The sequence below is a fragment of the Mesoplodon densirostris genome, chromosome 10, assembly GCF_025265405.1.
Source record: "Mesoplodon densirostris isolate mMesDen1 chromosome 10, mMesDen1 primary haplotype, whole genome shotgun sequence".
Classification (NCBI taxonomy): domain Eukaryota; kingdom Metazoa; phylum Chordata; class Mammalia; order Artiodactyla; family Ziphiidae; genus Mesoplodon; species Mesoplodon densirostris.
In genome coordinates, this window is record NC_082670.1 from 97,157,253 (window position 1) to 97,173,648 (window position 16,396).

The 16,396-nt window shown below is 38.6% G+C and overlaps 1 protein-coding gene across 7 annotated transcripts in view; it reads left to right on the forward strand.

Annotated features, from left to right (window-relative positions):
- The window catches only part of CNTN4 (contactin 4), a 566,629-nt gene that overhangs the window by 481,432 nt on the left and 68,801 nt on the right, over window positions 1–16,396 (forward strand). For all 7 annotated transcript variants that reach the window (XM_060110875.1, XM_060110877.1, XM_060110876.1 and 4 more), the window contains one exon: window positions 3,662–3,789. In XM_060110875.1, coding sequence (XP_059966858.1) covers window positions 3,662–3,789 — 128 coding nt within the window. The remainder of the gene's footprint in view (window positions 1–3,661; window positions 3,790–16,396) is intronic.

Here is a 16,396-nt window from a genome sequence, read left to right on the forward strand (position 1 = left end):
CACAAAGTCACATAGCTCATAACTGGTACATGCCTGATTTGAGTCTAGACAATTGAGTTCCAGATCATATGTTCTTATTCACTACACTGCATTGCTCAGGTAAGGAAGTGGTTGAATTTCCCAAAAGAGCAGTTCTCCCAACTTCATATTGCACCCACAATTGGATTATCCCTAGGAAGAGTAAACAGTCATAGAAGTATGATATGACTTAATGACAGCTACTAAAAATTACAAATTCTTCTACAAATTTTCTCCTTCACTGATCTTCTCCCTTGTCTGGAACTCTAGCACTGGAGGCTTAGCTCTTTGTTCAACTCTTTGTGAAAAACAATGGGAAGATTAAAACACTAAACCCCTGTGAGGCACTGAAATCTTGAAGATTGGGTAGTACAGTAGTTTATAAATTTCCTTTCTCATTTCATGAGACCCATAGGAAATTGGACAGGGAGGTTTTGAGGAAACAGTGGATTTCCATAAAGGGAAAGAAGAGCCTTGTGAGAGGTTGTGAAGAGCTAGCTGGGTCCCATAGCTGAGTAGCCACAATATGTTGGGTGCCTTTTGTGCAATGGAAATACCAAAATTAGGGATGCACGGATGGAAATGACACTGGGAAAAACATTTGTACAGCACTTTACAGTTAATAGAAACTTTCACATATATTATCTATTGTATAAGATAATCCTCATAGTATCCTGTGTAATTAAAAAATAAAGACTGATGTAGATCAGTGGCTCTCAACTTGGGGTGATTTTGCCCCCAGGGAACATTTGGGAGATATTTTTGTTTGTCACGACTTGGGAGGAGGGGCAGAGCTACTGGAGTACAGTGGGTAGAGGATAAAGATGCTGTTAAACATCTTCCCCAGGACAAAGACTTCTCTGGTCCAAAATGTCAGTAGTGCCAAGGTTGAGAAACCTTGTCTTGGAGCATAAGTCATTTGGCCAGGTCATACACTTAGCAAGTATCGGGGTCAAGGCTAGGACCCAGGTCATCTGATGACAAATCCTGTGCTTGTTTCCTTATTCATATCCTTTGGCATTATACAGTATGCAGTGTGATACAGGCTTTTTAGGTTTGGGGAATTTTAAATGGTATAAATTTGGTGCTTTGAAAGAGTCAGCTCACCCCTCAGAGTGTTTAATACACCGTAGGCCTATGTTACTTCATGGAAGAAGACTCCATGTCGAAAACACAAATGTCACCTTCCTTATTGAGTTCTCGTATGCCAACATTTCACAGTTTCCAGCAAATTATTTTGTAAATGGGAATATGATTAATTCCTTTAAAGCTATTTTTGTGATTATTGAGGTAATTAGGATTTAATCACCACTCTATTTTTGTAAGTACATTCTGCTCTTTGGCTCATGGGGTATCATATGTTCTTTATTGAGCAAGTGTTATGTGTATATCTATGGTGTAAATGAACAAAGGGCCTCCCTGTCTGTATCCTGTACATTGATTTGGGATGACCCAGTTAATTCGTATATGCGTTCAGGTTGTCACATGTGATAGATAGGTGGAGTGCATGAAGCAGGCTGATTTAATAACTATATTAAGAGAATGGTGTCCCATTTTCCCCATATATGCCAATGATTAAATAAGAGGACAGTTTTGAAGATAAAAGAGAACTACTACCTAATAACTACCAGAAATCTCACTGACCCTCTTACATAAGTTTTTACTGTCATCCTAGAAGATTGGTACTACGGCTCTATTCTATAGATGAGGAAGCTAAAGCTGAAAAAGTTAAGCAAGTTGCCTCCGTCCAGTCACACAGCTAGAGCTGATAGAACTGGAATTTGAACACCCATCCTTCTGATGCCAGCATCCTTTGTAGAGTTCTCACACCTTCATACTGTCTCATCAGCCTGAATCATAGAACCTGGAATGGGTCGTCAGGAAGGCTGTCACTTCTCTATCCCTAAGAGCCTTTGAGAAAAGTATATGCAGCATTTGCGATCCAGTGCATCTAAATCTTCCCTTGATTTTAAAATGTTTAGCCAAAATTCTATTAAGTAAAGCTGTGCCCATCCTAGTCCTTTTGTAAAGGACTCTGTTAAGGTTGGAACTAGCGCCAAGTGGTTCAGTGACTCTGAATTCCTATAACATAATATTGATTTTTCTTTATGATATTTATTTACTTATTCACTCCATCACTTAACAGATGCTTACAGGGCATCTACTACATGTCGGTTCTGTGTACTAGATCCAGGAGATTGAGTCCTCAAACAAACACAGTCCCTGCCCTCAGAGAAGCTGATATTCCATGTGATGGGACAGTTAACTAGTAAACAGAACTTCTGGATTGTGTTGAACGGGAGGAAATAAAGTGGCTGCAGGAAAAGAGAATAACAGGAAAAGGGAAATTCACTTTAGAAATGTGAGTCAGGAAAAGTCTATAAGGAACAGCTATCTCCAAGTTGAGGTCCTGAGAGGGTGTGAAGGTGACAGCTATGCCCTGATATCAAGGCAGACAGAACAGCAGACAGAAAGGTCCTGAGGTGGGAAAGGGGTTCAGATACTTTAGGAACTTGCAGAAGCCAGTGTGACTAGAGTTCACCAAAGGGTAGAAAGATTAGGATGAAATAAAGTAGGCGAGAGAAGGGCAAAGGCCAGATCCCTTAGGCTTTGTAGGTTCTAGAAAAGAATCTCTTCTGAGTGCAACTCAGAGCCAAAGAAGGATCTTTAAGCCTGGGGGGGTGTGACATAATCTGATCTATATTTTGAAAGATCCCCTGGCCACTGACTGAAGAATGCATTTGAGGACAAGAGTAGAAATAGATCATTTAAGAGGCTGTCATGAAGGGTTGGGTAAAAAAGAGGGAGCAGAAGAGATAGACAGAAGTGGGTAGATTTGAAAGATACAGTGAAGATTCAACAAGCATTTACCTTGAATGGGCCATCTGTGTACATTTCTTGTTTCTCCAGCTAGCCTCTAAGCCATGCTGTATGTCTTATTCATCTTTGCATCTCTCCCTTCAGCTGTAGTCAAGTTTAAAACAGGGTTCTCTCGAATCCTTCCTGTTCCAGTTTTGTGTCTGTCAGTGAAAGTGTTTCCTTCCCACCTGGTAGTAGATATTTGTCCCTAACTGTGGGCCCTGAGATATGCCATCTACATTTGCTATTTTGCCAAAATCATACCATGTTGTGGAATATTTTAATTTTTTAAGTTCAGTTTTTACATCTTTTTAAAAGTGTATTGCCTGACATATTTCAGAAAGAAATATGCTTAATAATAACTCATTTAATTTAAGCCTTCTCATCTAGAAAAAAACACTTTCAATGAAAATGCATAAAGTGGCCAATCAAGGGATTTTTTTTTCTTATTCTTCAGCAGTTTTAAGACTAACGGTGATCTACAGTAAGCCTTCTCTTTGCATAATGTGGTTAGAGCTGCCAAGGAGAGAGAATAGTTACAACCTGTCTCCTATTTCTAATAGTTATTCCAACAGACTGTTGAGACCATATTAGCAAGAAAAGTATTAAAAGTACTAAGTCATGCATCCTAATTATGTATATGTAGATGAATATCCTAAAGATGAAGCTGTCAAGTGATATAGCCATGATTTAATAGTTTGAAAATGACAGAATGACAGAAATAATTTCCAGTTGGTCATATGGGATAAACTTACCATTTTGGGTTTATTTGCTTTGATTTCAGAATTACCATTTCTGAAGACGGAAGTCTCAGAATCGTCAATGTGACTAAATCAGATGCTGGAAGTTATACCTGCATAGCCACTAACCATTTTGGAACTGCTAGCAGTACTGGAAACCTGGTAGTAAAAGGTAATTACTAACCCAGAGAACATATAGATTAATATGTGTGTCCTCATTTCAAATAATGAAATCTATTGAAGTGACATCCTTCATATTAATAGGTACAGATATCACTGTGTTGTTAAATTAATTCATCATGGAAAACATGATATGATTAATAATTCTTAGAGAACTGTTGGTAATGCATATGATTGAAAAGCTATCTTATTTCAGAATTATCCAATACAATTTTGAGAATTACAGCCATTGTAACTATTATAGTATTATAACTAATGTTATCTTCAATCCTTTAATTAAATTTCTTTCAAGTCTCTATAGATTTGGAATTCATGTCTAGGAACACTGTGCTAACAAATTAAAAACCCACGACTCAAATACTAATTTTAGCTAACATTGTTTAAGCAATGACATTGGCAATTTTTTAAAAGAGCTGCCTTGGTTATCAGGGGTATGGATGTGGATTATTATATTAATAAAGGGCTTTGACCACCCCTGTGTTTTGCTTCAGTCACCCAGCCAACCCTGTCAGTTTTAAAGAAATAAAATTTTCCACATCCCTTAGCCTGGGTGCTTTTTAGTAGAGACAGAAAGTCCTTTATGCTCTTGGCATGGCACAGGATGTAAGTGTATTCCAACACCAGGTTGATGGGATGGGCTGAAAGTACCAAGTAAGAATTGTGAAAGATGAGATTTTAATTTACATTTAATTTGCATTTCTATCACTTTATATCTCGCCCCCGAGTCAGGGATCTTGGCAATGATCTGACTGAGGAAGATAAAGCTTAGGTTAGTGAGTTTCTCAGGGTCACCAGTAGCAGAAGAGGGATGTGAACCCAGGAATCCTGATTCTGCATTCTCCCTGGTTCTTTCTACTGTGCCAGGAAATCTTACTCATTTTTCCTGTTTCTCTATAATAGATACAGATGTGTTATAGCATATTGATTATTTCCCTCTTGCCCATTTGTAGCTCCCTCTGTGAAGTAAGATAGCCTAAGGCAAATAAAAATATCCCCAAAAGAATATTTGCCTCTATTTTAATTTAAAGGAGAAAACTAAAAATTACCTAATTACATATTTCGGAGTCATTAGAAGTTGGAAAAGTACTGCCACTTATGGAAGCCTTTTTATCATAGACATACTTGTCTATGCAGATAGAAAACTGTAAGTTCAAGAGTCAGACGTAAATCTGTATTTGGATAGACTCCAGCTATTTCAACCTATTATCCACTGAGAGCAATAGTGTGGGTATGTGACTGTGTGTTCGTTCTGTTTCACAGGGCAGAGGAAAAAGAAGTTAGTAATACTTGTAAAACAAAATTTCAGCTAGACGTCTTTGCTAATGTATAGCTTTCTCAGCTACAAAAGGAAACTTAGTGATGAACTAGGACCAGGAGGAACCGCAAGGTTTCAGAGCTGATCAGTGACAGAGCTGACACCTAACTATAGATGATTTGCTAGTTATGGAGATAAAAGAGAAGAGTAGGCAGAAGTCTTCAGTAGTGAAGAAGAGGCTGGGCTTAGAGTCAGAGAGATCTGGCTTTGAATCTCATTTCTCCCACTTACTGGCTCTGTGACCTTGGATGAGATAATTAACCTGTGTTGGGATAATAGCAGTGCTGACCTCATCGGGTTGTTTTGATGACTGAGATTATCCATGTGAACCGCTTAACATGGTGCTTGGCACTTAGGAAATACTAGTAGTTGCTTTGCTGTTGTTGTTTGTATTTTAACAAAATGGCTATACACACCATCTAAATCTTATTGAAATGGAAATTCATGAAGTTTCCACCCATTAGGAGAATCAGTAAAGAGAAGGGAGCCTGCCACAAAGACATGACTGAGACTGTGAAAGACTATGAACACCTGAGCAGAGACGCCATATATATGCTGCTATGTATTGTTGAAACTGGGGTATTTTCACATGTAGGAATAAGTTATGTCCTGTGTTTGGTTAGTATCCTTCTTATAAACCTGACTTCCTCAGCTCTCAAAATAGTTGGCAGAAAGGAAAGTCCTCTCTTTCCCATCAGAGTCCATCTCCCAGGAGTACCACCAGCCCCAGGATAAAAACATTCTTAACCATGCATAGAGTTCCCTGCTGCTCCTCTTGTAGTGAATTATGGTACAAAGCTTAGAGAGACACCACTGATGAAATGCACAATGATCGCCTCCTTACTTGGGTGGATATAAATGTTGCTGACATAGTAACTTCTTTCTATGTTAAGAAACTTAACACTTCATTTTTTGCCTTCTAGTAAAATGTAAACAGTGATTCCGCATGTATGATATAACAGATTATTTGAGGCAATCCAGAGTTAAACTGGTTTTTTTGAATTTAAGTAATTATTTCTTTCAGTGTATAGTAGGAAAATGCTAGTTCTTTTTTCTCTTTGTTCCTGTGATCTGGTTCACATCTGCACAAATTTCTTTTTTTTTAATTTTATTTATTTTTTTATAAAGCAGGTTCTTATTAGTTATCCATTTTATACATATTAGCATATATATGTCAATCCCAGTCTCCCAATTTATCCCACCACCACCCCCACCGCCACTTCCCCCCCTTGGTGTCCATACGTTTGTTCTCTACATCTGTATCTCAATTTCTGCCCTGAAAACTTGTTTATCTGTACAATTTTTCTGGGTTCCACATATATGCGTTAATATACGATACTTGTTTGTCTCTTTCTGACTTACTTCACTCTATATGACAGTCTCCAGATCCATCCACGTCTCTACAAATGACCCAATTTCATTCCTTTTTATGGCTGAGTAATATTCCATTGTATATATGTATCACATCTTCTTTATCCATTCCTCTGTCGATGGGCATCTAGGTTGCTTCCATGAGCTGACTATTGTAAACAGTGCTGCAACGAACATTGGGGTGCATGTGTCTTTTTGAATTATGGTTTTCTCTGGGTATGTGCCTAGTAGTGGGATTGCTGGGTCATATGGTAATTCTATTTTTAGTTTTTTAAGGACCCTCCATACTGTTCTCCATAGTGGCTGTATCAATTTACATTCCCAGCAACAGTGCAAGAGGGTTCCCTTTTCTCCACACCCTCTCCAGCATTTGTTGTTTGTAGATTTTCTGATGATGCCCATTCTAACTGGTGTGAGGTGATACCTCATTGTAGTTTTGATTTGCATTTCTCTGCTAATTAGTGATGTTGAGCATCTTTTCACGTGCTTCTTGGCCATCTGTATGTCTGCTTTGGAGAAATGTCTGTTTAGGTCTTCTGCCCATTTTTTGATTGGGTTGTTTGTTTTTTTTAATACTGAGCTGCATGAGCTGTTTATATATTTTGGAGATTAATCCTTTGTCCATTGATTCATTTGCAAATATTTTCTCCCATTCGGAGGGTTGTCTTTTCGTCTTGTTTATGGTTTCCTTTGCTGTGCAAAAACTTTTAAGTTTCATTAGGTCCTGTTTGTTTATTTTTGTTTTTATTTCCATTACTCTAGGAGGTGGATCAAAAAAGATCTTGCTGTGATTTATGTCAAAGAGTGTTCTTCCTATGTTTTCCTCTAAGATTTTTATACTGTCTGGTCTTACATTTAGGTCTCTAATCCATTTTGAGTTTATTTTTGTGTATGGTGTTAGGCAGTGTTCTAATTTCATTCGTACATGTAGCTGTCCAATTTTCCCAGCACCACTTATTGAAGAGACTGTCTTTTCTCCATTTTATATCCTTGCCTCCTTTGTCATAGATTAGATGACCATAGGTGCATGGGTTTATCTCTGGGCTTTCTATCCTCTTCCATTGATCTATATTTCTGTTTTTGTGTCAGCACCATATTGTCTTGATTACTGTAGCTTTGTAGTATAGTCTGAAGTCAGGGAGTCTGATTCCTCCAGCTCCGTTTTTTTCCCTCAAGACTGCTTTGGCTATTTGGGGTCTTTCGTGTCTCCATACAAATTTTAAGATTTTTTGTTCTGGTTCCGTAAAAAATGCCACTGGTAATTTGATAGGGATTTCACTGAATCTGTAGATTGCTTTGGGTATTATAGTCATTTTCACAATACTGATTCTTCCAATCCAAGAACATGGTATATCTCTCTATCTGTTTGTATCACTAATTTCTTTCATCAGTGTCTTATAGTTTTCTGCATACAGGTCTTTTGTCTCCCTAGGTAGGTTTATTCCTAGATATTTTATTCTTTTTGTTGCAATGGTAAATGGGAGTGTTTCCCTAATTTCTCTTTCATATTTTTCATCTTCAGTGAAAAATGCAAGAGATTTGCATTTTGTTAGATTGTTTGTTTGAAGCCATCTGGTCCTGGGCTTTTGTTTGTTGGAAGGAATGCAAGAGATTTCTGTGCATTAATTTTGTATCCTGCAACTTTACCACATTCATTGATTAGGTCTAGTAGTTTTCTGGTGGCATCTTTAGGATTCTCTATGTATAGTGTCATGTCATCTGCAAACAGTGACAGTTTCACTTCTTCCTTTCCAATATGTATTCCTTTTATTTCTTTTTCTTCTCTGATTGCCATAGCTAGGACTTCCAAAACTATGTTGGATAATAGTGGTGAGAATGGACATCCTTGTCTTGTTCCTGATCTTAGAGGAAATGCTTTCAGTTTTTCGCCATTAAAAATGATGTTTGGGGCTTCCTTGGTGGCGCAGTGGTTGAGAGTCCACCTGCCGATGCAGGGGACACGGGTTCATGGCCCGGTCTGGGAAGATCCCACATGCTGCGGAGCAGCTGGGCCCGTGAGCCATGGCTGCTGAGCCTGCGTGTCTGGAGCCTGTGGTCTGCAACTGGAGAGGCCACAACAGTGAGAGACCCGCGTTACAGCAAAAAAAAAAAAAAAGAATGATGTTTGCTGTGGGTTTGTCGTATATGGCCTTTATTATGTTGAGGTAGGTTCCCTCTATGCCCACTTTCTGGAGAGTTTTTTATTATAACTGGGTGTTGAATTTTGTCAAAAACTTTCTCTGCATGTCTTGAGATGATCAGATGGTTTTTCTTCTTCAATTTGTTAATATGGAGTATCACATTGATTGATTTGCATGTATTGAAGAATCCTTGCATCCCTGGGATAAATCCCACTTGATCATGGTGTATGATCCTTTTAATGTGTTGTTGGATTCTGTTTGCTAGTATTTTTTTTTTTTTTTTTTTTTTTTTTGCGGTATGTGGGCCTCTCACTATTTTGGCCTCTCCCATTGCGGAACACAGGCTCTGGACGCGCAGGCTCAGCAGCTGTGGCTCACGGGCCCAGCCGCTCCGCGGCATGTGGGATCTTCCCAGACTGAGGCACAAACCCGTGTCCCCTGCATCGGCAGGCGGACTCTCAACCACTGCGCCACCTGGGAAGCCCCTGTTTGCTAGTATTTTGTTGAGGATTTTTGCATCTATATTCATGAGTGATATTGGTCTGTAATTTTCTTTTTTTGTAGTATCTTTGTCTGGTTTTGGTATCAGGGTGATGGTGCCCTCACAAAATGAGTTTGGGAGTGTTCCTTCTTCTGCAATTTTTTTTCAAGAGTTTGAGAAGGATGGGTGTTAGCTCTTCTCTAAATGTTTGGTAGAGTTCACCTGTGAAGCCATCTGGTCCTGGGCTTTTGTTTGTTGGAAGGTTTTTAATCACAGTTGCAATTTCATTACTTGTGATTGGTCTGTTCATATTTTCTATTTCTTCCTGGTTCAGTCTTGGAAGGTTATACCTTTCTAAGAATTTGTCCATTTCTTCCAGGTCGTCCATTTTATTGGCATAGAGTTGCTTTTAGTGTTCTCTTAGGATGCTTTGTATTTCTGCAGTGTCTGTTGTAACTTCTCCTTTTTCATTTCTAATTTTAATGATTTGAGTCCTCTCCCTCTTTTTCTTGATGAGTCTGGCTAATGGTTTATCAATTTTGTTTATCTTCCAAAGAATCATCTTTTAGTTTTATGATGTTTGCTATTGTTTTCTTTGTTTCTATTTCATTTATTTCTGCTCTGATCTTTATGATTTCTTTCCTTCTACTAACTTTGGGTTTTGTTTGTTCTCCTTTCTCTAGTTCTTTTAAGTGTAAGGTTAGATTGTTTATTTGAGATGTTTGTTGTTTCTTGACATAGGATTATATTGCTATAAACTTCCCTCTTGGAACTGCTTTTTCTGCCTCCCATAGGTTTTGGCTTGTCGTATTTTCATTGTCATTTGTCTCTAGGTATTTTTTGATTTCCTCTTTGATTTCTTCAGTGATCTCTTGGTTATTTAGTAATGTATTGTTTAGCCTCCATGTTTTTGTGTTTTTTATGTTTTTTTCCCTGTAAGTGATTTCTAATCTCTTAGCATTGTGGTCAGAAAAGAGGCTTGATATGATTTCAGTTTTCTTAAATTTACTGAGGCTTGATTTGTGACCAAAGATGTGATCTATCCTGGAGAATGTTCTGTGCGCACTTGAGAAGAAAGTGTAGTCTGTTTTTGGATGGAATGTCATATAAATATCAACTAGATCTATCTGGTCTATTGTGCCCTTTAAAGCTGTGTTTCCTTATTAATTTTCTGTTTGGATGATCTGTGCATTGGTGTAAGTGAGCTGTTAAAGTCCCCCACTATTATTGTGTTACTGTGGATTTCCTCTTTTATAGCTGTTAGCAGTTGCTTTATGTATTGAGGTGCTCCTATGTTGGGTGTGTATATATTTATAATTGTTATATCTTCTTCTTGGATTGATCCCTTGATCATTATGTAGCTTCCTTCCTTGTCTCTTGTAACATTCTTTATTTTAAAGTCTATTTTATCTGATATGAGAATTGCTACTCCAGCTTTCTTTTGATTTCCATTTGCATGGAGTATCTTTTTCCATCCCCTCACTTTCAGTGTGTATGTGTCCCTAGGTCTGAAGTGGGTCTCTTGTAGGCAGCATATATATGGGTCCTGTTTTTTTATGCATTCAGCGAGCCTGTGTCTTTTGATTTGAGCATTTAATCCATTCATGTTTAAGGTAATTATCTATTTCCTATAACCATTTTCTTAATTGTTTTGGGTTTGTTTTTGTAGGTCCTTTTCTTCTCTTGTGTTTCCCAGGTAGAGAAGTTCCTTTATCATTTGTTGTAGAGCTGGTTTGGTGGTGCTGAATTCTCTCAGCTTTTGCTTGTCTGTAAAGCTTTTGATTTCTCCATCGAATCTGAATGAGATCCTTGCTGGGTAGAGTAATCTTGGTTGTAGGTTCTTCCCTTTCATCACTTTAAATATGTCATGCCACTCCCTTCTGGCTTGTAGTGTTCCTGCTGAGAAATCCACTGTTTACCTTATGGGAGTTCCCTTTTATGTTATTTGTCACTTTTCCCTTGCTGCTTTCAGTAATTTTTCTTTGTCTTTAAGTTTTGCCAATTTGATTACTATGTGTCTTGGCGTGTTTCTCCTTGGGTTTATCCTGTATGGGATTCTCTGCACTTCCTGGACTTGGGTGGCTATTTCCTTTCCCATGTTAGGGAAGTTTTCGACTGTAATCGCTTCATATGTTTTCTCGGGTCCTTTCTCTCTCTGTTCTCATTCTGGGACCCCTATAATGCAGATGTTGTTGTGTTTAATGTTGTCCCAGAGGTCTCTTAGCTGTCTTCATTTCTTTTCATTCTGTTTTCTTTATTCTCTTCCACAGCAGTGAATTCCACCATTCTGTCTTCCAGGTCACTTATCCGTTCTTCTGCCTCAGTTATTCTGCTATTGATTCCTTCTAGTGTAGTTTTCATTTCAGTTATTGTATTGTTCATCTCTGTTTGTTTGTTCTTTAATTCTTATAGGTCTTTGTTAAACATTTCTTGCATCTCCTCGATCTTTGCCTCCATTCTTTTTCCAAGGTCCTGGATCATCTTCACTATCATTATTCTAAATTCTTTTTCTGGAAGGTTGCCTATCTCCACTTCATTTAGTTGTTTTTCTGGGGTTTTGTCTTGTTCCTTCATCTGGTACATAGCCCTCTGCCTTTTCATCTTATCTCTCTTTCTGTGAATGTGGTTTTTATTCCACAGGCTGCAGGGTTGTAGCTCGTCTTGCTTCTGCTGTCTGCCCTCTGGTGGATTGGGCTCGGAAAATACTAGTTTTTGATGAGGCAAATGAGTACTTTATTTTTTTTTTATTTGAGTATAATTTCTTTACAATGTAGTGTTAATTTCTGCTGTACAGTGAAGTGAATCAGATATATGTATATGTATATGTATATCCCCTTGCTCTTTATCCTCCCTCCCACCCCACCCCATCCCACCCATGTAGGTGGTCACAGAGCACCAAGCTGAGCTCCCTGTGCTATATAGCAGGTTCCCACTAGCTATCTATTTTACAGATGGTAGTGTACTTATGTGAAACCTAATCTCCCAATTCGTCCCACCCCCCCATCCCCCCGTGTCCACATGTCTGTTCTCTATGTCTACGCCTTTATTCCTGCCCTGCAAATAGATTCACCTGTACAAATGAGTACTTTAAAAACTGAGATTTTGTAATAGATGGGAGAGTGGGAAGGATGGGACCAGAAGAGCCTGGTGGCCTATGAAAAGAGGAAGGCAGAGGTAGGCAGGAACTGTGAAGTCAAGGTATGATGTTTCCCCACCTGATTGTTGGGGGAATTCATTTGTTTCAAAGCAGAGTTCTTTCTGGTATTCAACTGTAGTCACTTTCTCCACAGAGGCCCTCTGATTCTTATATTATTCTTCCAGGTGAGGTGGGACAAAGAAATATGAGCTTTATCTGGTTAATATGTTCACAGGGTTAATCCTGTTGCCTGGGTAAGGTCAGAAGATGTTTGAAAGAACATTTATTTCCCATTGCTTGGTTCTGACTCCCATTAGCATTAATGGGAAGGACACGCGTGTGCAGAGGGGCACCCAGACCACCAGGTCTCCGAGAAAGACATTAACATAAATGGAGAAATACAGTTTAGAAATCTGCCCTGTAAAGCACGATAAAGGCAGAGAAAACCATTCTGAACTCCGTATGAACTGTGCCAGGTCCTGAATCTCACATCAGAATACTTGAGTGCTTTACCTTTAATGTAAATGTAGCAGTTTAGTCCAAAATAGATGGAGCACTGCGTTTTAATTCAATTTAGAGATCTACAAAGGGACTAATTTATCAGAGAAGTTGCACTCTAACCTTAAAATGTGCTTGCATTCGTTTTGATCTCCTCCAATGTCTCAGATTAAAACACTGTGAAGGTCAGACATGAGAACACATCTCCTCTAACCGTTTTACAATAATTCTGTCATTAACAACGCTTTTAAAATCCAATTCTCTTTTCCCCCAGTGTTTTGGAGAGAAGCTGAAGATACTGTCAAACACAGGGACAGTAAGTAGAGGCAGGGAAAGAGAGGACAAATCCACTACAGCAGGTACAGTAGGTTTAAAATACATCTCTAGCAGGCAACCACAAAATGGAGAAATATTCAGATTATGCATGAGCAGGCTTCCAAACTGCAGAATTCTGACAGGTGCCCAGGGGGCTCTTGATTATCATCCCATCATCTGAATTTCTAAACTTGACTGATTTTATTTTTTTAGCTAGTTAGCGTCTATTTTGAATTTTGGTTTGCTATTTCATTTTAAGCAAGAAGAGTTCTCGAGTCAGACCCTTGGATCCTAACAGAAAGCATCATATTTGACCTTTCATGGAAGAAGTGCTTTAGCAATTGTGAGCATTGTTAAGAACTATATGGAAGGCAGGCCACATTTCCATGCAGTATTGTACTTACTAATTCATTTTTATCTCTAGAGCAGAGTTAAAGGCATGCCATTTTGCATGACACAGTGTCTTTACTGTACAGGTTTCCTATAACGGATATTCCTAAGTAGCAGTCCTCAAGATGAGTGACTTCTCTTTGTCTTGGATATAGTTCATCAAGATAATTATGGTAATAGCAACCCTAGGTCTTATTAATCACCTCCAGGGCTCAAAATGAAATGCACGGCTATAAGCTGTGCTGTTATCTAGCTGAACTACATCCAAAGTGACCTTGAGTAACTCTGTGGCTGGTGGTTCCAGACCATACTTTGAGAAACCATATCCTACATCAAAGAACTTTGTACATGCCACCTACTAAGTGGAAGTTCAGTGGATTCCCAATGCCTCACCCGTAACCTAACAAATCTGTATCTTTAGGGATGAGACCTGAAAACACTACATTTTTAATAAACTCATCATACACACCAAAGTCTCAGAAGACTGCATTTTCAGGGGTTGGCAAACTATGGCCCATGGGCCAAATCCAGCTAACCATCTATTTTTGTACATCCCAGCAGCTAAGAATGGTTTCCACATGTTTAACTGGTTGAAAAGAAATCAAAAGAATAATAATACTTTCAGATATGTAAAAATTTTATGAAGTTCTTATTTCAGTGTGCATAAATAAGATTTTAATGAAATGCAGCTGTGTCATTTGTTTACATATTAATGTTGGTGGTTTTGCACAGCAGCAGAGTTGAGCAGTCATGACAGAGATCATATAAGTACCTACATAATATCCTCAGTTTTGCCTCTTGACCAGCAAAGCCTAAAACGTTTACTATTCAGCCCTTTACAGAAAAATACTTACTAATCCTTTCTTTTGATAACCTTTTCCTTCCCCAGACAGATCATCAAAATTTGTTCCAAGGTGTAGCCTAGTCAGGTGACAACACAACTGGAAATTTTCACATCTCCTTGAGTCTGATTACAAGCTGGAACTGGTAGGGAGATTTCTTTCCCAGGCCCTTAGCCCCACCCCAGTATCAAAAGGGTTGATCTCAGTACTTGGATGTAAGGTGAAAATCCAGAGGAGAGGCAATTGGATCACTGATTGAGAAAGTGGAGGATAAAACCTTGGCAGACACTGGAACAGTGTGCTCACTCTGACTCTCCAGGAATTGAGAAACCCTCACACTGCTAGAACCAGACTGTTATGCCAGGGAGAATCCTAAAGTGTATCAGCTGAGCATATAAACATGGCAACTGAGGTTTTCCAAGATATTAATCTCTTCCTGAACTTCCTACTGTCACAGCCTAAATCAGTTGAACTGTCCAACATGTAGAATACACATCTCTCAGGCTGCAGGTTGGTCTTTTACTAATAATTTGTTCTTTTTTTTTCTTTTGAAGTTTTTCTGTATACAAATTTTATCCTGATTCCGTCTGGATTTTAAAAGATTTCTTAATAAATAAATTTAATATAATTTTTTTTTAATTTTGAATAAATGTATAAGTATATTTCTTTTGTTTATTTTAATTTTTATTCAGTGCACAGAATTACTTTTATTTTAAGAAAAAAATAACCTTGTAGTTTAACTGTCTTTGATAGAAAAAGGGTTCTCAGTAGTATTTAACTAAGACCATATATATTCCTAATAAGAGATTATTTTGTGTTCTCATTCTGTAACCCTGCAAAGTGAAGATGTTCCTTTGGCTTCCTGAGCATTTAATTCATTTTTTCCTTGTCAGAATTAGTCCTCATTGTCCATTCCATCAAGAGTTTACTTATGTTTAGAAGACAAGATACTATCCTATGCATACAGGTAGCAGACAAAAAGGAATTTTCTTACCAACACCAAAGAGTTTCTGCAACATTACTACAGTGCACTATAAAAAATTGTTCTTCTGGGGCCTCCCTGGTGGCGCAGTGGTTGAGAGTCCGCCTGCCTATGCAGGGGATACGGTTCGTGCCCCGGTCTGGGAGGATCCCATATGCCGCGGAGCGGCTGGGCCCGTGAGCCATGGCCGCTGGGCCTGCGCGTCCGGAGCCTGTGCTCCGCAACGGGAGAGGCCACAACAGTGAGAGGCCCGCATACCGCAAAAAAAAAAAAAAAAAAAAAATTGTTCTTCTGTTTAAACTGTAGGAAATTCAGAAATATCAGCCTTTCCAGGCATGGCATGACCAACACGATAATGTAGAGGCTTTTCAATTGGAACATTTTTTGAAAATGAGTTTGAAGCAGCCTACATCTTCTATGTAAAGTTATTCAAGGCTTTATCCATATTTGACTGAGGATCAATCAGAAATCAGTAACCAACAATGACATTTGGCTACTAACCCACAACAAAAGCTTTTAACGTCAGGCCCTTATAACAGAATACGTTTCAACCTAATTGGATGTCTTCTACTGGAACCAGTTATTTCGAGATGATAATTAAGGGCCTTTTTAATAGGATTGACACAAATTCTGACCCAAGGCATCTAGAATAGGAAGGAAAAGTTTGTTGTTAGAAGTGCTAAATGCTAATTATGTTAGATTTACTGGTAGAGTAACAGTGGCCGGAACATTTCAGTACTAGATCCTGTTAGATGTGAGAAGATCTACCACACTGGAGTTTGTAGCAGCTAACTCAAATAGCAGAAGCCTAAAGAAGGTGTAGATGATTGTGCCTCTTGTTCTTCCTGTGCTCACGGAGCATGACCTAACCTAGAACTCTCTTTATACAAAGACACGAAGCCAAGATTTCAATGAAACAGAGCATAATTATTTCCCCTGAGATTCTTGTGAGCCCTAATGAGGGCCACATAGATTTAGTAAATAGTGTGCCTTTAGCAGTATCAATCATGGGTATGATCATCCTCTTGTCTGATCATCTCTGTAAAAGAGCTTCTCTCCTTTTATACTGTTGAGATTTAAATTTATTAAGACTGTGTGTCAGGACAGTCTACCGTGACTCCATCCTAC